Source organism: Oncorhynchus nerka, linkage group LG17 (genome assembly GCF_034236695.1).
Source record: "Oncorhynchus nerka isolate Pitt River linkage group LG17, Oner_Uvic_2.0, whole genome shotgun sequence".
NCBI classification, from domain to species: domain Eukaryota; kingdom Metazoa; phylum Chordata; class Actinopteri; order Salmoniformes; family Salmonidae; genus Oncorhynchus; species Oncorhynchus nerka.
This window is the reverse complement of record NC_088412.1, coordinates 32,839,587-32,858,689: the sequence shown is the minus strand read 5'-3', so window position 1 is coordinate 32,858,689 and position 19,103 is coordinate 32,839,587. Positions and strand designations below refer to the sequence as shown.

Below are 19,103 nucleotides of genomic sequence, written 5' to 3'. Positions count from 1 at the left end.
AACACCCCCCTATCCACATCGATGGAACAGTAGTGGAGAGGGTAGTAAGTTTTAAGTTCCTCGGCGTACACATCACAGACAAACTGAATTGGTCCACCCACACAGACAGCATCGTGAAGAAGGCGCAGCAGCGCCTCTTCAACCTCAGGAGGCTGAAGAAATTCGGCTTGTCACCAAAAGCACTCACAAACTTCTACAGATGCACAATCGAGAGCATCCTGTCGGGCTGTATCACCCACCGCCTGGTATGGTAACTGCTCCGCCCACAACCGTAAGGATCTCCAGAGGGTAGTGAGGTCTGCACAACGCATCACCGGGGGCAAACTACCTGCCCCCCAGGACACCTACACCACCCGATGTCACAGGAAGGCCATAAAGATCATCAAGGACAACAACCACCCGAGCCAGTGCCTGTTCACCCCGCTATCATCCAGAAGGCGAGGTCAGTACAGGTGCATCAAAGCTGGGACCGAGAGACTGAAAAACAGCTTCTATCTCAAGGCCATCAGACTGTTAAACAGCCACCACTAACATTGAGTGGCTGCTTCCAACACACTGACTCAACTCCAGCCACTTTAATAATGGGAATTTATGGGAAATGCTGTAAAATATATAGCTAGCCACTTTAAACAATGCTACCTAATATAATGTTTACATACCCTACATTATTCATCTCATATGTATACGTATATACTGTACTCTATATCATCTACTGCATCCTTATGTAATACATGTATCACTAGCCACTTTTACTATGCCACTTTGTTTACATACTCATCTCATATGTATATACTGCACTCAATACCATCTACTGTATCTTGCCTATGCCGCTCTGTACCATCACTCATTCATATATCTTTATGTACATATTCTTTATCCCCTTACACTTGTGTCTATAAGGTAGTAGTTTTGGAATTGTTAGCTAGATTACTTGTTGGTTATTACTGCATTGACGGAACTAGAAGCACAAGCATTTCGCTACACTCGCATTAACATCTGCTAACCATGTGTATGTGACAAATAACATTTGATTTGATTTGGTGCGTGGAGCCAGCACAGATTTTACCAGACTGATAGCACGCTCCTCAGGACGAGTACGGAGAGCTGACTCAGGTGGCATTAAACTGATAACATGCTCCTTGGGGGCAAATGTCGTGCATCCTCCACCAACTCAACAACTCTCTCCATTCTTTCTCCTCCAATATCTCCATCCACTCACTGACGGTCTCGGTTAAGACATTTACTTTGTACACATTTGTAACATTTCTTGTTAACAAACTATAGTTGTGGCAAGTCAGTTCGGACAGCTACTTTGTGCATGACACAAGTCATTTTTCCAACAATTGTTTACAGACAGATTGTTTTACTTATAATTCAGTGTATCACAATTCCAGTGGGTCAGAAGTTTACATACACTAAGTTGACTGTGCCTTTTAACAGCTTGGAAAAGTCCAGAAAATGAAGTCATGGCTTTAGAAGCTTCTGATAGGCTAATTGTCATAATTTAAGTCAATTGGAGGTGTACCTGTGGATGTATTTAAAGGCCTACCTTCAAACTCAGTGCCTCCTTGCTTGACATCATGGAAAAATCTAAAGAAAACAGCCAAGACCTCAGAAAACAAATTGTAGACCTCCACAAGTCTGGTTCATCCTTGGGAGCAATTTCCAAATGCCCGAAGGTACCAAGTTCATCTGTACAAACAATAGAACGCAAATATAATCACCATGGGACCACGCAGCCATCATACCACTCAGGAAGGAGACGTGTTCTGTCTCCTAGAGATGAACATAGTTTGGTGTGAAAAGTGCAAATCAATCCCAGAACAACAGCAAAGGATCTTGTGAAGATGCTGGAGGAAACATGTACAAAATTATCTATATCTACAGTAAAACGAGTCCTATATCGGAATAACCTGAAAGGCCGCTCAGCGAGGAAGAAGCCACTGCTTCAAAACCACCACAAAAAAAGCCAGACTATGGTTTGCAACTGCACATGGGGACAAAGATCGTACATTTTAGGGAAATGTCTTCTGGTCTGTTGATACAAAAATAGAACTGTTTTGGCCATAATGACCATCATTATGTTTGGAGGTAAAAGGTGGAGGCTTGCAAGCCGAAGAACACCATCCCAACCGTGAAGCATGGGGGTGGCAGATTCATGTTGTGGGGGTGCTTTGCTGCAGGAGGGACTGGTGCACTTCACAAAATAGATGGCATCATGAGGTAGGAAAATTATGTGGATATATTGAAGCAACATCTCAAGACATCAGGAAGTTAAAGCTTGGTCGCAAATGGGTCTTCCAAATGGACAATGACCCCAAGAATACTACCAGAGTTGTGGCAAAGTGACTTAAGGACAACAAAGTCAAGGTATTGGAGTAGCCATCACAAAGCCCTGACCTCAATCCTGTAGAAAATTTTGGGGCAGAACTGAAAAAGCGTGTGCGAGCAAGGAGGCCTACAAACCTGACTCAGTTACACCAGTTCTGTCGGGAGGAATGGGCCAAAATTCACCCAACTTTTTATGGGAAGCTTGTGGAAGGCTACCCAAAACGTTTGACCCAAGTTAAATAATTTAAAGGCAATGCTATCAAATACTAATTGAGTGTATGTAAACTTCTGACCCACTGGGAATGTGATGAAAGAAATAAAAACTGAAATAAATCATTTTCTCTCCACTATTCTGACATTTCACATTCTTAAAATAAAGTGGTGATCCCAATTTACTAGGATTAAATGTCAGGAATTGTGAAAAACTGATTTTAAATGTATTTGGCTAAGGTGTGTGTGAACTTCCGACTTCAACTTTATATACAGGGTAACCATGATGACCTGCTTAACGTTAGTTTTGGCACGTATTTGTGGTTACCGTTTGTCACCTAAAGTTAGGGGACAGAGGGACTTCAAAGTGCACGAGCATCCTTCACTAAATATGTAGCTCCTGGTAACAAACTTTCAACCAATCAGGACGCTCCGCTACAGTCTTACAGCAAGAGTGGAAGTTGAACCTGGACCAAATTACGGAAAAACAACCCGCTGAAAACTCTCTGCTCTGTGCGAAAACAGACAATATTCATTACTTTTACTTTTGTCGGCATTGTTTCGAATGATTACTTTAGGGATTCGTTTAGAGTAATGACAATGTTGGGTATGTATGTGCCAGATAGATTTTCTTTGAAGTCATCTAAGGTCCAGGATGGAATCGGGCTTTACACGGCGAGACGAGTGAAAAAGGTTTGTTCTTTTGGCCAGGACAACTTTGTATGTTTTGGGTATGAATACATTTACCAACGTGCAAAACTAATTCGGTGAAATAGAGAAATAGGCAGTTTTCTGTTCGCATTTTGTGTTCTTTTGCGAGTCGCTTCCAAAACCTAAAGCCGTAGCCTACACGAAAGCTGCTCTGACGTAAAGTGCCACGTAGCTAGATACTGTAACTGTGATTTCAGCACTACTGTAGCTCACTCCACCATGTCCAGTCAGGACTCTCGTATGTTACACTTTAACACATTTGTTGATACATTATAACATTGCTTCATTGCATATTGCTGTCATTTAACTTTCATACTCAACATTAATCGTGTTTTATAGGCTATTCCACAATATTGTAGCAAAGTTGACAATGGTGCAAACCATTTTTTTTAAAAACTTGAAGTTAATTCATTATGTAATCTCACATTGTTCAAAACTTAAACGTGAAAGCTTCATTCATTTGGAACACAATGACCCCCCCTGTAGCGTGTTCTAACTAGTCTACTACTACTACTGGGTCCAAAGTGAAATGCATAGGATGGATTCAAGGACAATACTATTTATTATAATACTATATAGTCCTATACTGTTGTACAACTGCACATTTCTTTGGGGGCCTTAATTACATCGCACAATTTATATATGGTTACCTTCACATAGCCCCTGACAGTTCTGGACAAGACCTCTAGTAAAAAAGAAAGTGAATATCCTGTACCCTATTTCTGACAATGTGTGTTTTTTCCAAGGGGGAAAAGTTTGGCCCTTTCGCTGGAGAAAAGAAACTGCAGAGTGAGCTGGATGAGAGCACGGACACCAGACTGATGTGGGAGGTGATAGCACTGCAGTCACAGCACATATTTCTCTTCATAGGCACAATAGATAGATGATAAATATACTATATACCCTGAGTGTACAAAACATTAGGAACTCTTGCTCTTTCCATGACAAACACTGACTAGGTGAAAGCTACTGTATGATCCCTTATTCAAATCAAATGTATTTATATAGCCCTTCGTACATCAGCTGATATCTCAAAGTGCTGTACAGAAACCCAGCCTAAAACCCCAAACAGCAAGCAATGCAGGTGTAGAAGCACGGTGGCTAGGAAAAACTCCCTAGAAAGGCCAAAACCTAGGAAGAAACCTAGAGAGGAACCAGGCTATGAGGGGTGGCCAGTCCTCTTCTGGCTGTGCCGGGTGGAGATTATAACAGAACATGGCCAAGATGTTCAAATGTTCATAAATGACCAGCATGGTCAAATAATAATAATCACAGTAGTTGTCGAGGGTGCAGCAAGTCAGCACCTCAGGAGTAAATGTCAGTTGGCTTTTCATAGCCGATCATTAAGAGTATCTCTACCACTCCTGCTGTCTCTAAAGAGTTGAAAACAGCAGGTCTGGGACAGGTAGCACGTCCGTTGAACAGGTCAGGATTCCATAGCCGCAGGCAGAACAGTTGAAACTGGAGCAGCAGCACGGCCAGGTGGACTGGGGACAGCAAGGAGTCATCATGCCAGGTAGTCCTGAGGCATGGTCCTAGGGCTCAGTTCCTCCGAGAGAGAGAAAGAAAGAGAGAATTAGAGAGAGCATACTTAAATTCACACAGGACACTGGATAAGACAGGAGAGTATATACTGTACTCGATACCATCTACTGTATGCTGCCCTGTACCATCACTCATTCATATATCCTTATGTACATATTCTTTATCCCCTCACACTGTGTATAAGACAGTAGTTTTGGAATTGTTAGTTAGATTACTTGTTGGTTATTACTGCATTGTCGGAACTAGAAGCACAAGCATTTCGCTACACTCGCATTAACATCTGCTAACCATGTGTATGTGACAAATAAAATTTGATTTGATTTGAAGTACTCCAGATATAACAAACTGACCCTAGCCCCCCGACACCTAAACTACTGCAGCATAAATACCGGAGGCTGAGACAGGAGGGGTCCGGAGACACTGTGGCCCCATCCTATGATACCCCCGGACAGAGCCAAACAGGAAGGATATAACCCCATCCACTTTGCCAAAGCACAGCCCCCACACCACTAGAGGGATATCTTCAACCACCAACTTACCATCCTGAGACAAGGCCGAGTATAGCCCACAAAGATCTCCGCCACGGCACAACCCAAGGGGGGGCGCCAACCCAGACAGGAAGATCACATCAGTGACTCAACCCACTCAAGTGACGCACCCCTCCTAGGGACGGCATGAAAGAGCACCAGTAAGCCAGTGACTCAGCCCTGTAATAGGGTTAGAGGCAGAGAATCCCAGTGGAAAGAGGGGAACCGGCCAGGCAGAGACAGCAAGGGCGGTTCGTTGCTCCAGAGCCTTTCCGTTCACCTTCACACTCCTGGGCCAGACTACACTCAATCATATGACCCACTGAAGAGATGAGTCTTCAGTAAAGACTTAAAGGTTGAGACCGAGTCTGCGTCTCTCACATGGGCGGGCAGACCATTCCATAATAATTGAGCTCTATAGGAGAAAGCCCTGCCTCCAGCTGTTTGCTTAGAAATTCTAGGGACAATTAGGAGGCCTGCGTCTTGTGACCGTAGCGTACGTGTAGGTATGTACAGCAGGACCAAATCAGAGAGATAGGTAGGAGTAAGCCCACGTAATGCTTTGTAGGTTAGCAGTAAAACCTTGAAATCAGCCCTTGCCTTGACAGGATGCCAGTGTAGGGAGGCTAGCACTGGAGTAATATGATCAAATTATTTGGTTCTAGTCAGGATTCTAGCAGCCGTATTTAGCACTAACTGAAGTTTATTTAGTGCTTTATCCAGGTAGCCGGAAAGTAGAGCATTGCAGTAGTCTAACCTAGAAGTTATTGATGTCTCCTGTTAAATCCATGTCAATCCGTGTAGATGAAGGAGAGGAGACAGGTTAAAGAAGGATTTTTAAGCATTCAGATGGGCCTTCGCGCTTCAGCAAACAAAGGAAAGGTGGGAGGTTCAACAATAATGACAGCCACCATGAGAAGAGCTTACCAAGAACAACTTCCAAAAGGACTAATTTGAGGTATAAAAGGAGTTGGAGCACTCAACCAAAAAAAGGCAGTGTTTTAGCACCTTAAGGGTCAACAGTGTCTAAGGAGTAGTGCCAGAATCACCTATGTATATTTTGACATGGAATTTTAATTAACGAGACACAACCTCTCATATTATTTTGTGTTATTATTTTTTGCCATTTACCTTGAAACATATTATCATTATACTTGTTTTACATTGTTGTGTCTCAATGGGTTAATGGGATATAAATAGGAGCTACGTGCAGGGGTCAGGTCACTGAGGAAGATGTCCAAACATCAGTCACCTGTTCGCGTCCTGTACAATGGATTAAAGTGAGCAAAAATAAATCAATCTCTGCCTTTTTTTGGTTGGGTGCTCCAACTCCTTTTTGCTTTGAATTAGTCCTTTTTGACGTTTTTCTTGGAAAGCTCTTCTCAAAGATTTTTAAGCCTTGAGAAGATTGAGCTATGGATTGTGTATGTGTGCCATTCAGAGGGTGAACGGGCAAGACTCAAGATTTAAGTGCCTTTGAACGGGGTATGGTAGTAGGTGCCAGGCGCACCGGTTTGAGTGTGTCAAGAATTGCAACGCTGCTGGGTTTTTCAAGCACAACAGTTTTCCATGTGTATCAAGAATGGTCCACCATCCAACATCCAGCCAACTTGACACAACTGTGGGAAGCATTGGAGTCAACATGGGCCAGCATCCCCGTGGAAGGCTTTCAACACCTTGTAGAGTCCATGCCCTGACAAATTGAGGCTGTTCTGAGGGCAACTCAATGATACACTCAGTGTATAATACAATGCATTATATTTATTTTCAGTGTAGGCCTACCATTAAAATGAAAGGATAAATAGTTGAATAAATGCACTCTCTTGAATTCTGTGGCAGTTCAGATACAGCACAGGTGATGCCTAATCGGAGCAGCTAGTTTGATGCACATACTCTTCTTGACTGTAGAGTCTTGGCTTGGCAAACTCCACCCATATGTTGTGCCTCTGTTAATCAAAGTGCAATTCTGTTTTATCCCCATCATGAGTTTTTGAATTGATTTGATATAAGGGACATGCTTAATAACATTTCTGATCAGTGAGATTATGTGTATCTGTAAGCCATAAAGAATTCAGGTGTGGTTACATCTGAAATTACAGTATAATCATCTAGCAGCCTTTAACTGTCATGTTATATTGGATAGGACCACATAGTTTTATATCCCAGGTTTTTTTCCATAGCAACTGTGATTTAGTTTGTTAAAACTGCATGTCCAGATGAACAGAAAGCTAGATCAAGATGCTAAACCTGTATGGAAATAAGACATGTCAACAGTATTTCATGTCCTTGACAGGCATGTTTGTTCTCTGTTGCAGGTCCGAGGTAGTAAAGGCGATGTGCTCTATGTGTTGGATGCCAGTAACCCTCGCCATGCCAATTGGCTGCGGTTTGTCCACCAGGCGCCATCGCAAGAAGAGAAGAACCTGGCAGCCATCCAGGTACAGCCCCACTCTGAAGATAGTAACACCTTCAGACCTATCTCCACAGGGACAGACACAGGAAGAGCTCTGTGTGAGCCCACATCTCAGAGAGAGAAGATGGACAACGGAGAGAAACGATAGAAGAGAAGAGGGAATGTTAGTGAGTTGAAATAGATAGTGGGAGTGAAGTGAAGATGGAGAATATGGATTTTCTTGTTTTGTCTGCCTGTGCAGATCGCACCATGTGCTGCTGATCAAGCCTGCCATATCAGAAGGAGATATGAAGGTGCTTTTGCTTGATGACAATAACATGAGGTGTCTTTCGTAGCTGTAAGTAACTGTCTGAAATTACGATGAAAATCTTCTCTAGTACCTTGTGCATCGCTTACATTCCAACAGATGAACATCCCTTCTAAATAGAACAAACCATGTCCGTCACTGTGATTAAGATCAGATTCATTACATCCATAATCCCACAAACATAGACAACCCATATGCAATCAGATCTATTAGCCAAAGTCATGAACACACACATCATGTGTGTGGGAGGCAGGTAGCCTAGTGGTTAGATTGTTGGACTTGTAACCGAAAGGTTGCAAGATCGAATCCCTGAGCAGCTGACAAGGTAAACATCTGTCATTCTGCCCCTGAACAAGGCAATTAACCCACTGTTCCTAGGCCATCATTAATTAAGGTAAAAAGAAAATGTGTCCCTGGCCTTAGCTTAAACTCACACACACCTTTATTTTACTGTCCTTGTGGGGACCAAACATCCCTTCTAAATAGAACAAACCATGTCAGTCACTGTGATTAAGATCAGATTCATTATATCCATAATCCCACAAATATAGGATTTTCCCATTCAAAATCCTATTTCCCCTAATTTAAACCCCTAACCCTAACTCCTAACCCTGAGCCTAATTGTAACCTTAAACCTAACCCCTAAGCCTAAAATATAAGTTTTCCTTGTGGGGACCAGCAAAATGTCACCACTTGTCAAATTTTCCTTTGTTTTACTATCCTTGTGAGAACTTCAAGGATAGTTCAACCGAACACACTCCCTCTCACACACACACACACACACACACACACACACACGGTTTGGCCTGGGAAATGTCAGCTCTCTAAGAACGTAATGGTTCACTAGAGGAAGAAGGGAAAACAACTGTAGAAGGAAGGGAAGAAGAACAGGACCTGTGGTCGTCTGGCTGAGGTTCTGTCATTAATTCCAGAGTGCTAAAAGTGATGACTTATTCAAAGGTCATTCATGTGTGTTAGAGCTCTGTGTTACATCAAAAGTGACATTTATTGTGTTTTACCCTGTTAAATTAATATATATGTCTATTTATAAATCCCTTAGCCAAAAGAAAATTACGCTTTGATTTCGTTAGAGCATGACCTTTAGGTATATGGAAGTTAATGACGACATGTTTAGGATTTTGAGTGCTTGACCTCTGACCTTAATCAAGCCTTAGCAGACGAGTCTCTAGGTTCAATGAGTTCAACCTTCAGCGAACCCCTTTCTTCCTCTGTCTGTGTGTGTGTGTGTGTGTGTGTGTGTGTGTGTTCTGATCTCTCAGGATGGAGAGAATATCTTCTACCTGGCAGTGGACGACATTGAGACAGACACAGAAATGCTGATAGGCTACCTGGACAGTGATATGGAGGAAGAGGAAGAGGATGAGGAAGAGGAAATCATCAAAGAGGAAGATGAAGACAGCAAAGAGGCCAAACATCTCATTGAAATGGGTACATGCCTATCAAAGTTTTACACCAACCATGTTTATAAACCCTGTTTTGTCGGTCCAACAGTCTGCTTGAAGTGTGTAATATGTGCGCGCGTGTCCGTGTGTGTGTGTAATGTTTGTGTGTATAGAACTGGTGATCAAGAAGGAGGACCACCCGTGCCTGCTGTGTGAGAGCAGCTTCCCTAGCGAGGAGATCCTAGCAGCCCACCTCCAGAGCCTGCACCAGAGACCAATCACAGAGGAGAAAGAGTACAAGTGCAGGAACTGTGGCAAGAAGTTCCCCATCAAACAAGCCTTGCAGCGCCAGTGTGTAGCCTACATCATCTCTCTACTCTACTTACCTGACATTCTTTGAGTTACACAGAAGTATGCTACCAAATGGATCATATAGTGGAACTGACAGATTTGCACACACTCCAGTAAAAAATGCATCCACCCGATTCATCAACTCTATTAGTTTCCTGTTATAAAAAAGATCTAACTTTTGATTTAACTAGGCAAGTCAGTTAAGAACAAATGCTTCTTTAGGCAAAACACGCCTCCTGCGGGGAAGGGGGCTGGGATTAAAAATACATTTTTTAAATATAGGACAAAACACACATCACGACAAGCGAGACACCAGAACACTACATAAAGAGAGACCTAAGACGACAACAACATAGCATGGTAGCAACACATGACGACACAGCATGGTAGCAACACATGACAACACAGCATGGTAGCAACACAACATGGCAGCAGCACAACATGGTAGCAGAACGAAACATGGTACAAACATTATTGGGCACAGACAACAGCACAATGGGCAAGAAGGTAGAGACAACAATACATCACGCGAAGCAGCCACATCTGTCAGTAAGAGTGTCCATGATTGAATCTTTGAATGTAGGTCACTTGGATATTTTTTTTGTATAGTATTTTCTTCTACAGCATTTCTGTTAATATCTTTAGTACCCCTGTCTGACTCTACACCTCCTTTATCTTCCCCTCAGTGTTCTGCACTGTGCTGAGACCCTGGGTCATTCAGGAGACTCCTCCAGAGGCCACCACCAGTGTTCCCTCTGCCACATCACCTTCAGCTCAGAGTCCAGGTATGCCTACATAACTAGAACACAAACCCACATAGTAGCATAACATGCACACAGGGGCTGCTATCTGTCTGAGTTGTTGAATGAGTTCCTGTGTGTGTGTGAGTGACTTGTGTCTGTATTCCCTGTGCGTGTAGTTATGACCAGCACAAGGAGGCGTGTAGAGGAGACGCCAGGTTCATCTGTAAGGCTGAGAGCTGTGGGAAGAGGTTCAAGAGCAAAGACGCTCTGAAGAAACACAAAGGGAACGTCCACACAGGTCGGTTTCAGTTCTCACACATACGCAGGTAGTCAGTATATACAGACGTAGCCAACAATGATGATGAGTAGAAATACGTATCTGCCTTGATCTTTTAACCGGTCTGGTCGGTATCAGGAGTGTGTAGGCGAGGGGGGATGTGGTTTAACTCTACAGATGTGGAACACGTGACTCACAAATAAATGATGAGAATGGGGGAGTTCAGGTTTCATCACTATACTGAATTGAGCTTTAATTGTCCAGTAAATTTTGTCGATGAGCCCAGTGGTGGCAGACGGCTTTTATTAGTGTCATGTTTATGCTACGTCTTGGTTGCCCCGACAGTCGGAAGAGAACATAGTCAGGTCCAAAATGAATGGCCCCCTTGATAAAGATGAGCAAAAAAGACTGCATGAAATAAATAATACAAATACTGAGCTACGTTGTGTGCTAAAAAAAAATAGCTAAATGATGTTATTTTATACTAATACAATTGCTCAGAGAAACCGATTTTGTTTAACAAGTAATACCAATAAAATACAGATAGGGGTCATAGTGATTGGCACCACTGTTTTCAATAATACTCCAGCACCTTGTGAGGATGACACACTGAGACTTTTTCTCAAATGTTTCATGAGATTGGAGAACACATTGGGAGGGATCTTCTGTCAAATATGGTGGTGGATCTTCAATGTTATCAGGCTATTTTGTGTCCACTGATCCTGGGGCCCTTATTAAGGTCAATGGCATTTTGAATTTTACCATGTACCAGGACATTTGAGCTAAAAACCTTGTTGCCTTGCCAGGAGGCTGACACTTGGCCTTCCAGCAACACAATAACCCTAAGCACCCATCAATATCTGCAAATAAATAGTTAATTAATCACACTATCAACTTTTATCAATGGCCAGCTCAGTCTCCGGACTTGAACCCCATTGAAAACCTGTGGTCTGAATTGAAGAGGGCAGTCCATATTAGCAGGCGGAAGGATATCAAGGATCTGTATGATTCTGTATGGAGGAATGGTCTTAAGATTGCCAATCATTTTGACCCCTATCTTTTTAAAGGTTGTCAAAACAAAATCTCTTTCTCTGAGAGATTGTATTAGTATAAAATAATATAATTTTCAATTTTTTTTTTAACATACAGTCAAGGGTGCCAATTATGTTGGACCTGACTGTACATCTGGTAGTTCAACTTTGACCTCAAGTGATTATCTGATTCAATATGTGTGTTTGTCTGGCTGTGCTTCAGATGGAAATGGCTTTGCTATCAGGTGAGCGATGATGCTGTTCACTAACATGTGGAATGCCCTGACCATTGTTGTCATTGCTGGCCACCACATTATCACACTGTAAATTGAGACATGTAGAGCAGGATTGGTCACTCTGCTTGTCCAATCATTGTGTTTCAGGAAGTTCCAGGCGGAAGCTTATGTGCACCATCTGCAACAGGAAATGCTCCTCCTTACTGAATCTCCAGGAACATCGTAAGGTCTGGCTCCTACCTACAACATCACTGTCTCACCTTCCTAACTGTCTCACTGTTACACTGTTTCTGGCCAACCCTTAGCCTATATTCCTAGACACAGTTTGGTCCTTCAGAGATCTGGAAGGACTGGATAGGTGTAAGCTGTATGTTTTATTGGCCCCACCTATCCCTCTGGTATTAGGGTCCGGGGCTAGTGCTGATTTCACACTGGCCATGTCTCTTCCTTTAAGGTCTATTTCCTTCATATCCATCCATCTTTTTTTGTTCAATTCCTTTGTGTCCCTATCCCTTTCCTAATCCCATGCTCACCATCTGCTCCTGTCTCACTCTTCTTCTCTCTCAGTAGGAGTTTGGCTTTATGCTAAATTTGTTACATTTTCTGACCGTGAGACAGTAGAGAAAGGTTGGTTTTTATTTCACAAGCTCATCCCCACAGACTCTCATGAAACTTAAGAGGCATGGCGAGTAGACAACAAGGCTAACCCTGGCGTCAGGATTCTTCCTCTCAGAGATTGACCTCTTTAGGAAAAAAAATCTAACGGAAAAATGACAGGACCACAAAACCATTATATTACATTACTTTTAGAGATTAATGGAGGTAAGGTATTCCCATCACAAACTATCTCACAGTAAGGCATTTTCATCTGCATGAAATGAAATATGTTTGCAGTGAGTTATTTGATTGGTTTGTGATTGGTTTGGCTTCCCATCCAAATGAGGGTTTGATATTTATGACCAGTGAACTCAGCTGGTGTTTGGGTAAGGCTTCATTTTCCCTGTCAACATCCATCCAATAGATTAGTCAGAAGACATTACCATGACTCCACTCTAATGAACTGAACAGGGTCAGAAGGGATTCATCACGAACACACTTTATCAGCAGCTGTCAATCATTAAGAAATGTTTAGATAGGTGGATTGATCTGTTGTAGAACTATCAACCAACCAACCAATCAACCTGCCAGTCAGTCAATCAGTTTTCATATTGTGTTTCTAAACTTCCACCGTATGTATTTGAGTGCGTTGCCATATTCTGACCTTTTTCATGCTGTCAAAAGTCAGTTCTATAAATTCTATATGTGGTACATGTGACCTTGAAGACTTTTTTAGCGGTATTTGCTGTGTTAATGTCTTTGTCTTTGTGAGAGGCTCTTTCCTCATTGACAGTAGTCACATGAAAATGTGATTTGATAGGGAGATGTGGGTCAGTCACAAACTTGAATTCAATGAGTGCTTCATTCTTCTCTTGTACGACGTACGTTATTCAGAAAGGTTTTAAAAGTCATTGGAAGAATCATTTTCGGAGGTTTAAAAAGCATTACGCAAAGAAAGAGGAAAGAATTGTTGGAGCGAAGTTCTATGGAACAGAAGACATATTACTGCTGAACTTCAGACAAAGACACTTTAGAACGTAGCACAAGAGTGATCAAACTTTACATAAAGACAAGTTTGCACAAAAGCTTCTTAAACCAGCTATTGTGATAATTTGCCTGAACTGCTCAATCTTAGTTTTATTATAGAAGCTCTGAGCAGAGGAGCTATTCAGTCTTAGCATTTTGTAGCATTAGGCAGAAGAGCTATCAAATGTGCTATTGTTACAACCATGCTCAGAGCAGACGAAGGATTCAAACTTTTCAGCAGTTTAATTATATTTCTGTGTGCAGACGTAGTTGTGTAAGGAGTAAAAGTGTGACTGTGTGTCTCTGAATGTACTCTCCTACCTGCAAGTGTGGAAAAGGTCACACAGTGTCATGTAGAGAACACAGCGAGCCCAGAAATGCTCTCTTTCTGTGTCACCTCCAGGGTTGGGGTCAAAAACATACCATTTCAAATATGTGTTTGATTATAACTCAAAGATGTCAAACAGAAGTTTGTTGTTGTTGTAATGAGATGTTAAGATTGTTCACTTCCATACTGCAGTGTTTGATCTAATGCATTCTGATAAATGTATTTTTTCTGATATTTAAAAACATTAAGGGAATTATTATTATTATAGACAACCCACAACATGATCTTAGAATATTTCCTTACCAATGTAATTATTCTATATTTTCTTTAGAAGAATGAGTTTTAAAAAGCAAATGGTTCAACCTTATGCTACATGGTTTTGGTAACCATACATAATGTCAAAATAAAAACGTCTATGGCGATGTGTAGAATAAATAAGCCATTTGAATTTCATTGAATTAAATTCTACCTCCTTTCATTGAAGTTGAATTACAATTCTGCTTCCTTGGAATTAAAAGAGCAATTCAGAATTGACCTCAACACTGATCACTTCACACCACAATCTCTAACTCTTACTTAACCACCCTGTGTGTCTGGTCTTTTGGGTACTGTATGTATCTCTAGGTACACGAGATATTTGACTGTACTGCCTGCGATAAGAAATTCATCTCTACCAATCAGCTCAAGCGCCACATGATCACTCACTCAGGTAAGACTGTGTACACTCAGAGCTACACTCAGACATTGTATACTATCTCACTATCTCTCCCTCGCTCTCTCTGATTGTCTCTCTGTCTCTGGTTAGAGAAACGTCCGTACACCTGTGAGATCTGCAGTCGTTCGTTCAAGCGTCTGGACCAGGTGACGGCCCATAAGATCATCCACAGCGAAGACAAGCCCTACAAGTGTAAGCTGTGTGGGAAGGAGTTTGCCCACCGGAATGTCTACAAGAACCACAAGAAGGTGAGCAGGGAACAGGAAGGGTCTGAAAGCTCCACATTTAAATGGGTGGTTATTAATATGCAAGTTCTATAATGCTGAAACTGAGGCAAGATTTTTAAGTGATGACATGTTTAGCCTAGTATCAACAAGCACATACAGTGCATTCGGAAAGTACTCAGACCCCTTTACTTGGTTTCCTCTATCGTAATCGCTCCTTTTTAAACCCAGCTGCCAAAGTAAACCTGATTCAGATGACCATCCTATCCATGCTAGATTACGGAGACATAATTTATAGATCGGCAGGTAAGGGTGCTCTCGAGCGGCTAGATGTTCTTTACCATTTGGCCATCAGATTTCCCACCAATGCTCCTTATAGGACACATCACTGCACTCTATACTCCTCTGTAAACTGGTCATATCTGTATACCCGTAGCAAGACCCACTGGTTGATGCTAATTTATAAAACCCTCTTAGGCCTCACTCCCCCCTATCTGAGATACCAACTGCAGCCCACATCCTCCACATACAACACCCGTTCTGTCAGTCACATTCTGTTAAAGGTCCCCAAAACACACACTGGGTTATTCGTCTTTTCAGTTCGCTGCAGCTAGTGACTGGAACGAGCTGCAACAAACACTCAAACTGGACGGTTTTATCTCCATCTCTTCATTCAAAGACTCAATCATGGACACTCTTACTGACTGTTGTGGCAGCTTCGCGTAATTTTTTATTTATTTATTTTTATTTCACCTTTATTTAACCAGGTAGGCAAGTTGAGAACAAGTTCTCATTTACAATTGCGACCTGGCCAAGATAAAGAAAAGTAGTTCGACACATACAATGACACAGAATTACACATGGAGTAAAACAAACATACAGTCAAACATACAGTCAATAATACAGTAGAAAGTCTATATACGATGTGAGCAAATGAGATGAGATAAGGGAGATAAAGGCAAAAAAAGGCCATGGTGGCAAAGTAAATACAATATAGCAAGTAAAACCCTGGAATGGTAGATTTTCAGTGGAAGAATGTGCAAAGTAGAAATAAAAATAATGGGGTGCAAAGGAGCAAAATAAATAAATAAAATAAATTCGGTAGGGAAAGAGGTAGTTGTTTGGGCTAAATTATAGGTGGGCTATGTACAGGTGCAGTAATCTGTGAGCTGCTCTGACAGCTGGTGCTTAAAGCTAGTGAGGGAGATACATGTAAGGGTTTCCAGTTTCAGAGATTTTTGTAGTTCGTTCCAGTCATTGGCAGCAGAGAACTGGAAGGAGAGGCAGCCAAAGAAAGAATTGGTTTTGGGGGTGACCAGAGAGATATACCTGCTGGAGCGCGTGCTACAGGTGGGTGATGCTATGGTGACCAGCGAGCTGAGATAAGGGGGGACTTTACCTAGCAGGGTCTTGTAGATGACATGGAGCCAGTGAGTTTGGTGACGAGTATGAAGCGAGGGCCAGCCAATGAGAGCGTACAGGTCGTAATGGTGGGTAGTATATGGGGCTTTGGTGACAAAACGGATGGCACTATGATAGACTGCATCCAATTTGTTGAGTAGGGTATTGGAGGCTATTTTGTAAATGACATCGCCGAAGTCGAGGATTGGTAGGATGGTCAGTTTTACAAGGGTATGTTTGGCAGCATGAGTGAAGGATGCTTTGTTGCGAAATAGGAAGCCAATTCTAGATTTAACTTTGGATTGGAGATGTTTGATGTGGGTCTGGAAGGAGAGTTTACAGTCTAACCAGACACCTAGGTATTTGTAGTTGTCCACGTATTCTAAGTCAGAGCCGTCCAGAGTAGTGATGTTGGACAGACGGGCAGGTGCAGGCAGCGATCGGTTGAAGAGCATGCATTTAGTTTTACTTGTATTTAAGAGCAATTGGAGGCCACGGAAGGAGAGTTGTATGGCATTGAAGCTTGCCTGGAGGGTTGTTAACACAATGTAATGTATTGCTGTCACTACCTCCTTGCCTTTTTTGCTGTTGTCTGTGCAAAATAATGTTTGTACCATGTTTTGTGCTGCTGCCATGTTTTTTGCTTAATGTTGTTGTCAGGTGGTGTTGATACCATGCTATGTTATCTTAGGTCTCTCTTTATGTAGTGTTGTGGTGTCTCTCTTGTCGTGATGTGTGTTTTGTTCTATTTGTTTTATCCTAGCCCCTGTCCCCTCAGGAGGCCTTTTGGTAGGCTGACATTGTGAACAAATTTGTTATTAACTAACTTGCCTAGTTAAATAAAGGTTAAATAAATATCCCTTTTTCCACATTTTGTTATCTTACAAAATTATTCTAAAATGTATGATAGTTTTTTCAATCTAAACATAATACCCCATAATGACAAAGCGAAAACAGGTTTTTATTTTTTTTTGCAAATGTATTACAAATAAAAAGCAGAAATACCTTGTTTACATAAGTATTCAGACCCTTTGCTGTGAGACTCGAAATTGAGCTCAGGTGCATCCTGTTTCCATTGATCATCCATGAGATGTTTCTACAACTTGATTGGAGGCCACCTGTGGTAAATTCAATTGATTGGACATGATTTGGAAAGGCACACACCTGTCTATATAAGGCCCCACAGTTGACAGTGCACGTCAGAGCAGAAACCAAGTCAGGAGGTCGAAGGAATTGTCCTTAGAGACAGGATTGTGTCGAGGCACAGATCTGGGGAAGTGTAAAAAAAATATATGCAGCGTCCCCAAGAACACAGTGGTCTCCATCATTCTTAAATGGATGAAGTTTGGAACCACCAAGACTTTTCCTAGAGCTTGCCGCCCAGGCCAAACTGTGCAATCAGGGGAGAAGGGCCTTGGTCAGGGAGGTGACCAAGAACCCAATGGTCACTCTGACAGAGCTCCAGAGTTCCTATGTGGAGATGGGAGAACCTTCCAGAAGGACAACCATCTATGCAGCACTCCAGCAATCAGGCCTTTATGGTAGAGTGGCCAGATTTAAGCCACACCACAGTAAAAGGCACATGACAGCCTGCTTGGAGTTTACCAAAAGGCACCTAAAGACTCTCAGACCATGAGAAACAAGATTCTCTGGTTTGAAGAAACCAAGATTGAACTTATGAAAGCCAAGCGTCACGTTTGGAGGAAACCTGGCACCATCCCTACTGTGAAGCATGGTGGTAGCAGCATCATGCTGTGGAGATGTTTTTCAGTGGCAGGGACTGGGAGACTCGTTAGGATCAAGGGAAAGATGAACCGAGCAAAGTACAGAGAGATCCTTGATGAAAACCTTATGCTCCATTATGCTCAGGACCAGAGACTGGTGTGAAGGTTCACCTTCCAACAGGACAACGATCTTAAGCACAAGGCCAATACTACGCAGGAGTGGCTTCAGGACAAGTCTCTGAATGTCCTTGAGTGGCCCAGCCAGAGCCTGGACTTGAATCCAATTGAACATTTCTTGAGAGACCATTAAATAGCTGTGCGGCGACGCTCCCCATCCAACCTGACAGAGCTTGAGAGGATCTGCAAAGAAGAATGGGAGACACTCCCCAAATACAGGTTTGCCAGGCGTATAGCGTCATACCCAAGAAAACTTGAGGCTGTTATCATTGCCAAAGGTGCTTCAACAAAGTACTGAGTTTTTTTCAGTTTATACATTTGCAAAAACCTGTTTTTGGTTTGTCATTATGGGGTATTGTGTGTAGATTGATGAGGAAAAACACCATTTAATACATTTTAGAATAAGGCTGTAACGTAACAGACTGTGGAAAACGTAATGGGGTCTGAATACTTTCCGAATGCTCTGTACATACACATAAGCAAACACACAAGCATACTCTGACTGGTTCAGAGCTAATATTATTATTGGTAGCCTAAAAACCAGAGGTCTCTTCAGTTGTCTTTGGGGTTCTGTAGGGTCAGTGGCCTGTCCCCCCCCCCTGAAGACTCCCATGTTTACCTAAGGGAATGGGGTGTCACTCAAACACAGGTCAGAGCGGGGGAACAGATAAACACAAGCACTTTGAACCTAAGCCCCTCAAGCTACTTGTCTTCATCAAGTCAACAAACCAAATCAGCCATGGAGCCTAACCCAAGCTCTATCCACAACACCAATGGTCACACATCTGATCCCACATCAACACAGACTGGAGACAGCGCTCAGATT

General features: G+C 42.3%; 1 protein-coding gene across 1 annotated transcript in view; it reads left to right on the top strand.

Annotated features, from left to right (window-relative positions):
• Positions 1-2,977: 2,977 nt before the first annotated feature.
• Positions 2,978-19,103, top strand: part of LOC115145098 (PR domain containing 5) — a 64,623-nt gene continuing 48,497 nt past the window's right edge. Inside the window, exons 1-10 of the mRNA XM_029686358.2 lie at positions 2,978-3,234; positions 3,999-4,082; positions 7,640-7,762; positions 9,325-9,493; positions 9,621-9,798; positions 10,485-10,583; positions 10,718-10,839; positions 12,233-12,312; positions 14,661-14,745; positions 14,842-14,999. Coding sequence (XP_029542218.1) covers positions 3,136-3,234; positions 3,999-4,082; positions 7,640-7,762; positions 9,325-9,493; positions 9,621-9,798; positions 10,485-10,583; positions 10,718-10,839; positions 12,233-12,312; positions 14,661-14,745; positions 14,842-14,999 — 1,197 coding nt within the window. The 5' untranslated portion in view covers positions 2,978-3,135. The remainder of the gene's footprint in view (positions 3,235-3,998; positions 4,083-7,639; positions 7,763-9,324; positions 9,494-9,620; positions 9,799-10,484; positions 10,584-10,717; positions 10,840-12,232; positions 12,313-14,660; positions 14,746-14,841; positions 15,000-19,103) is intronic.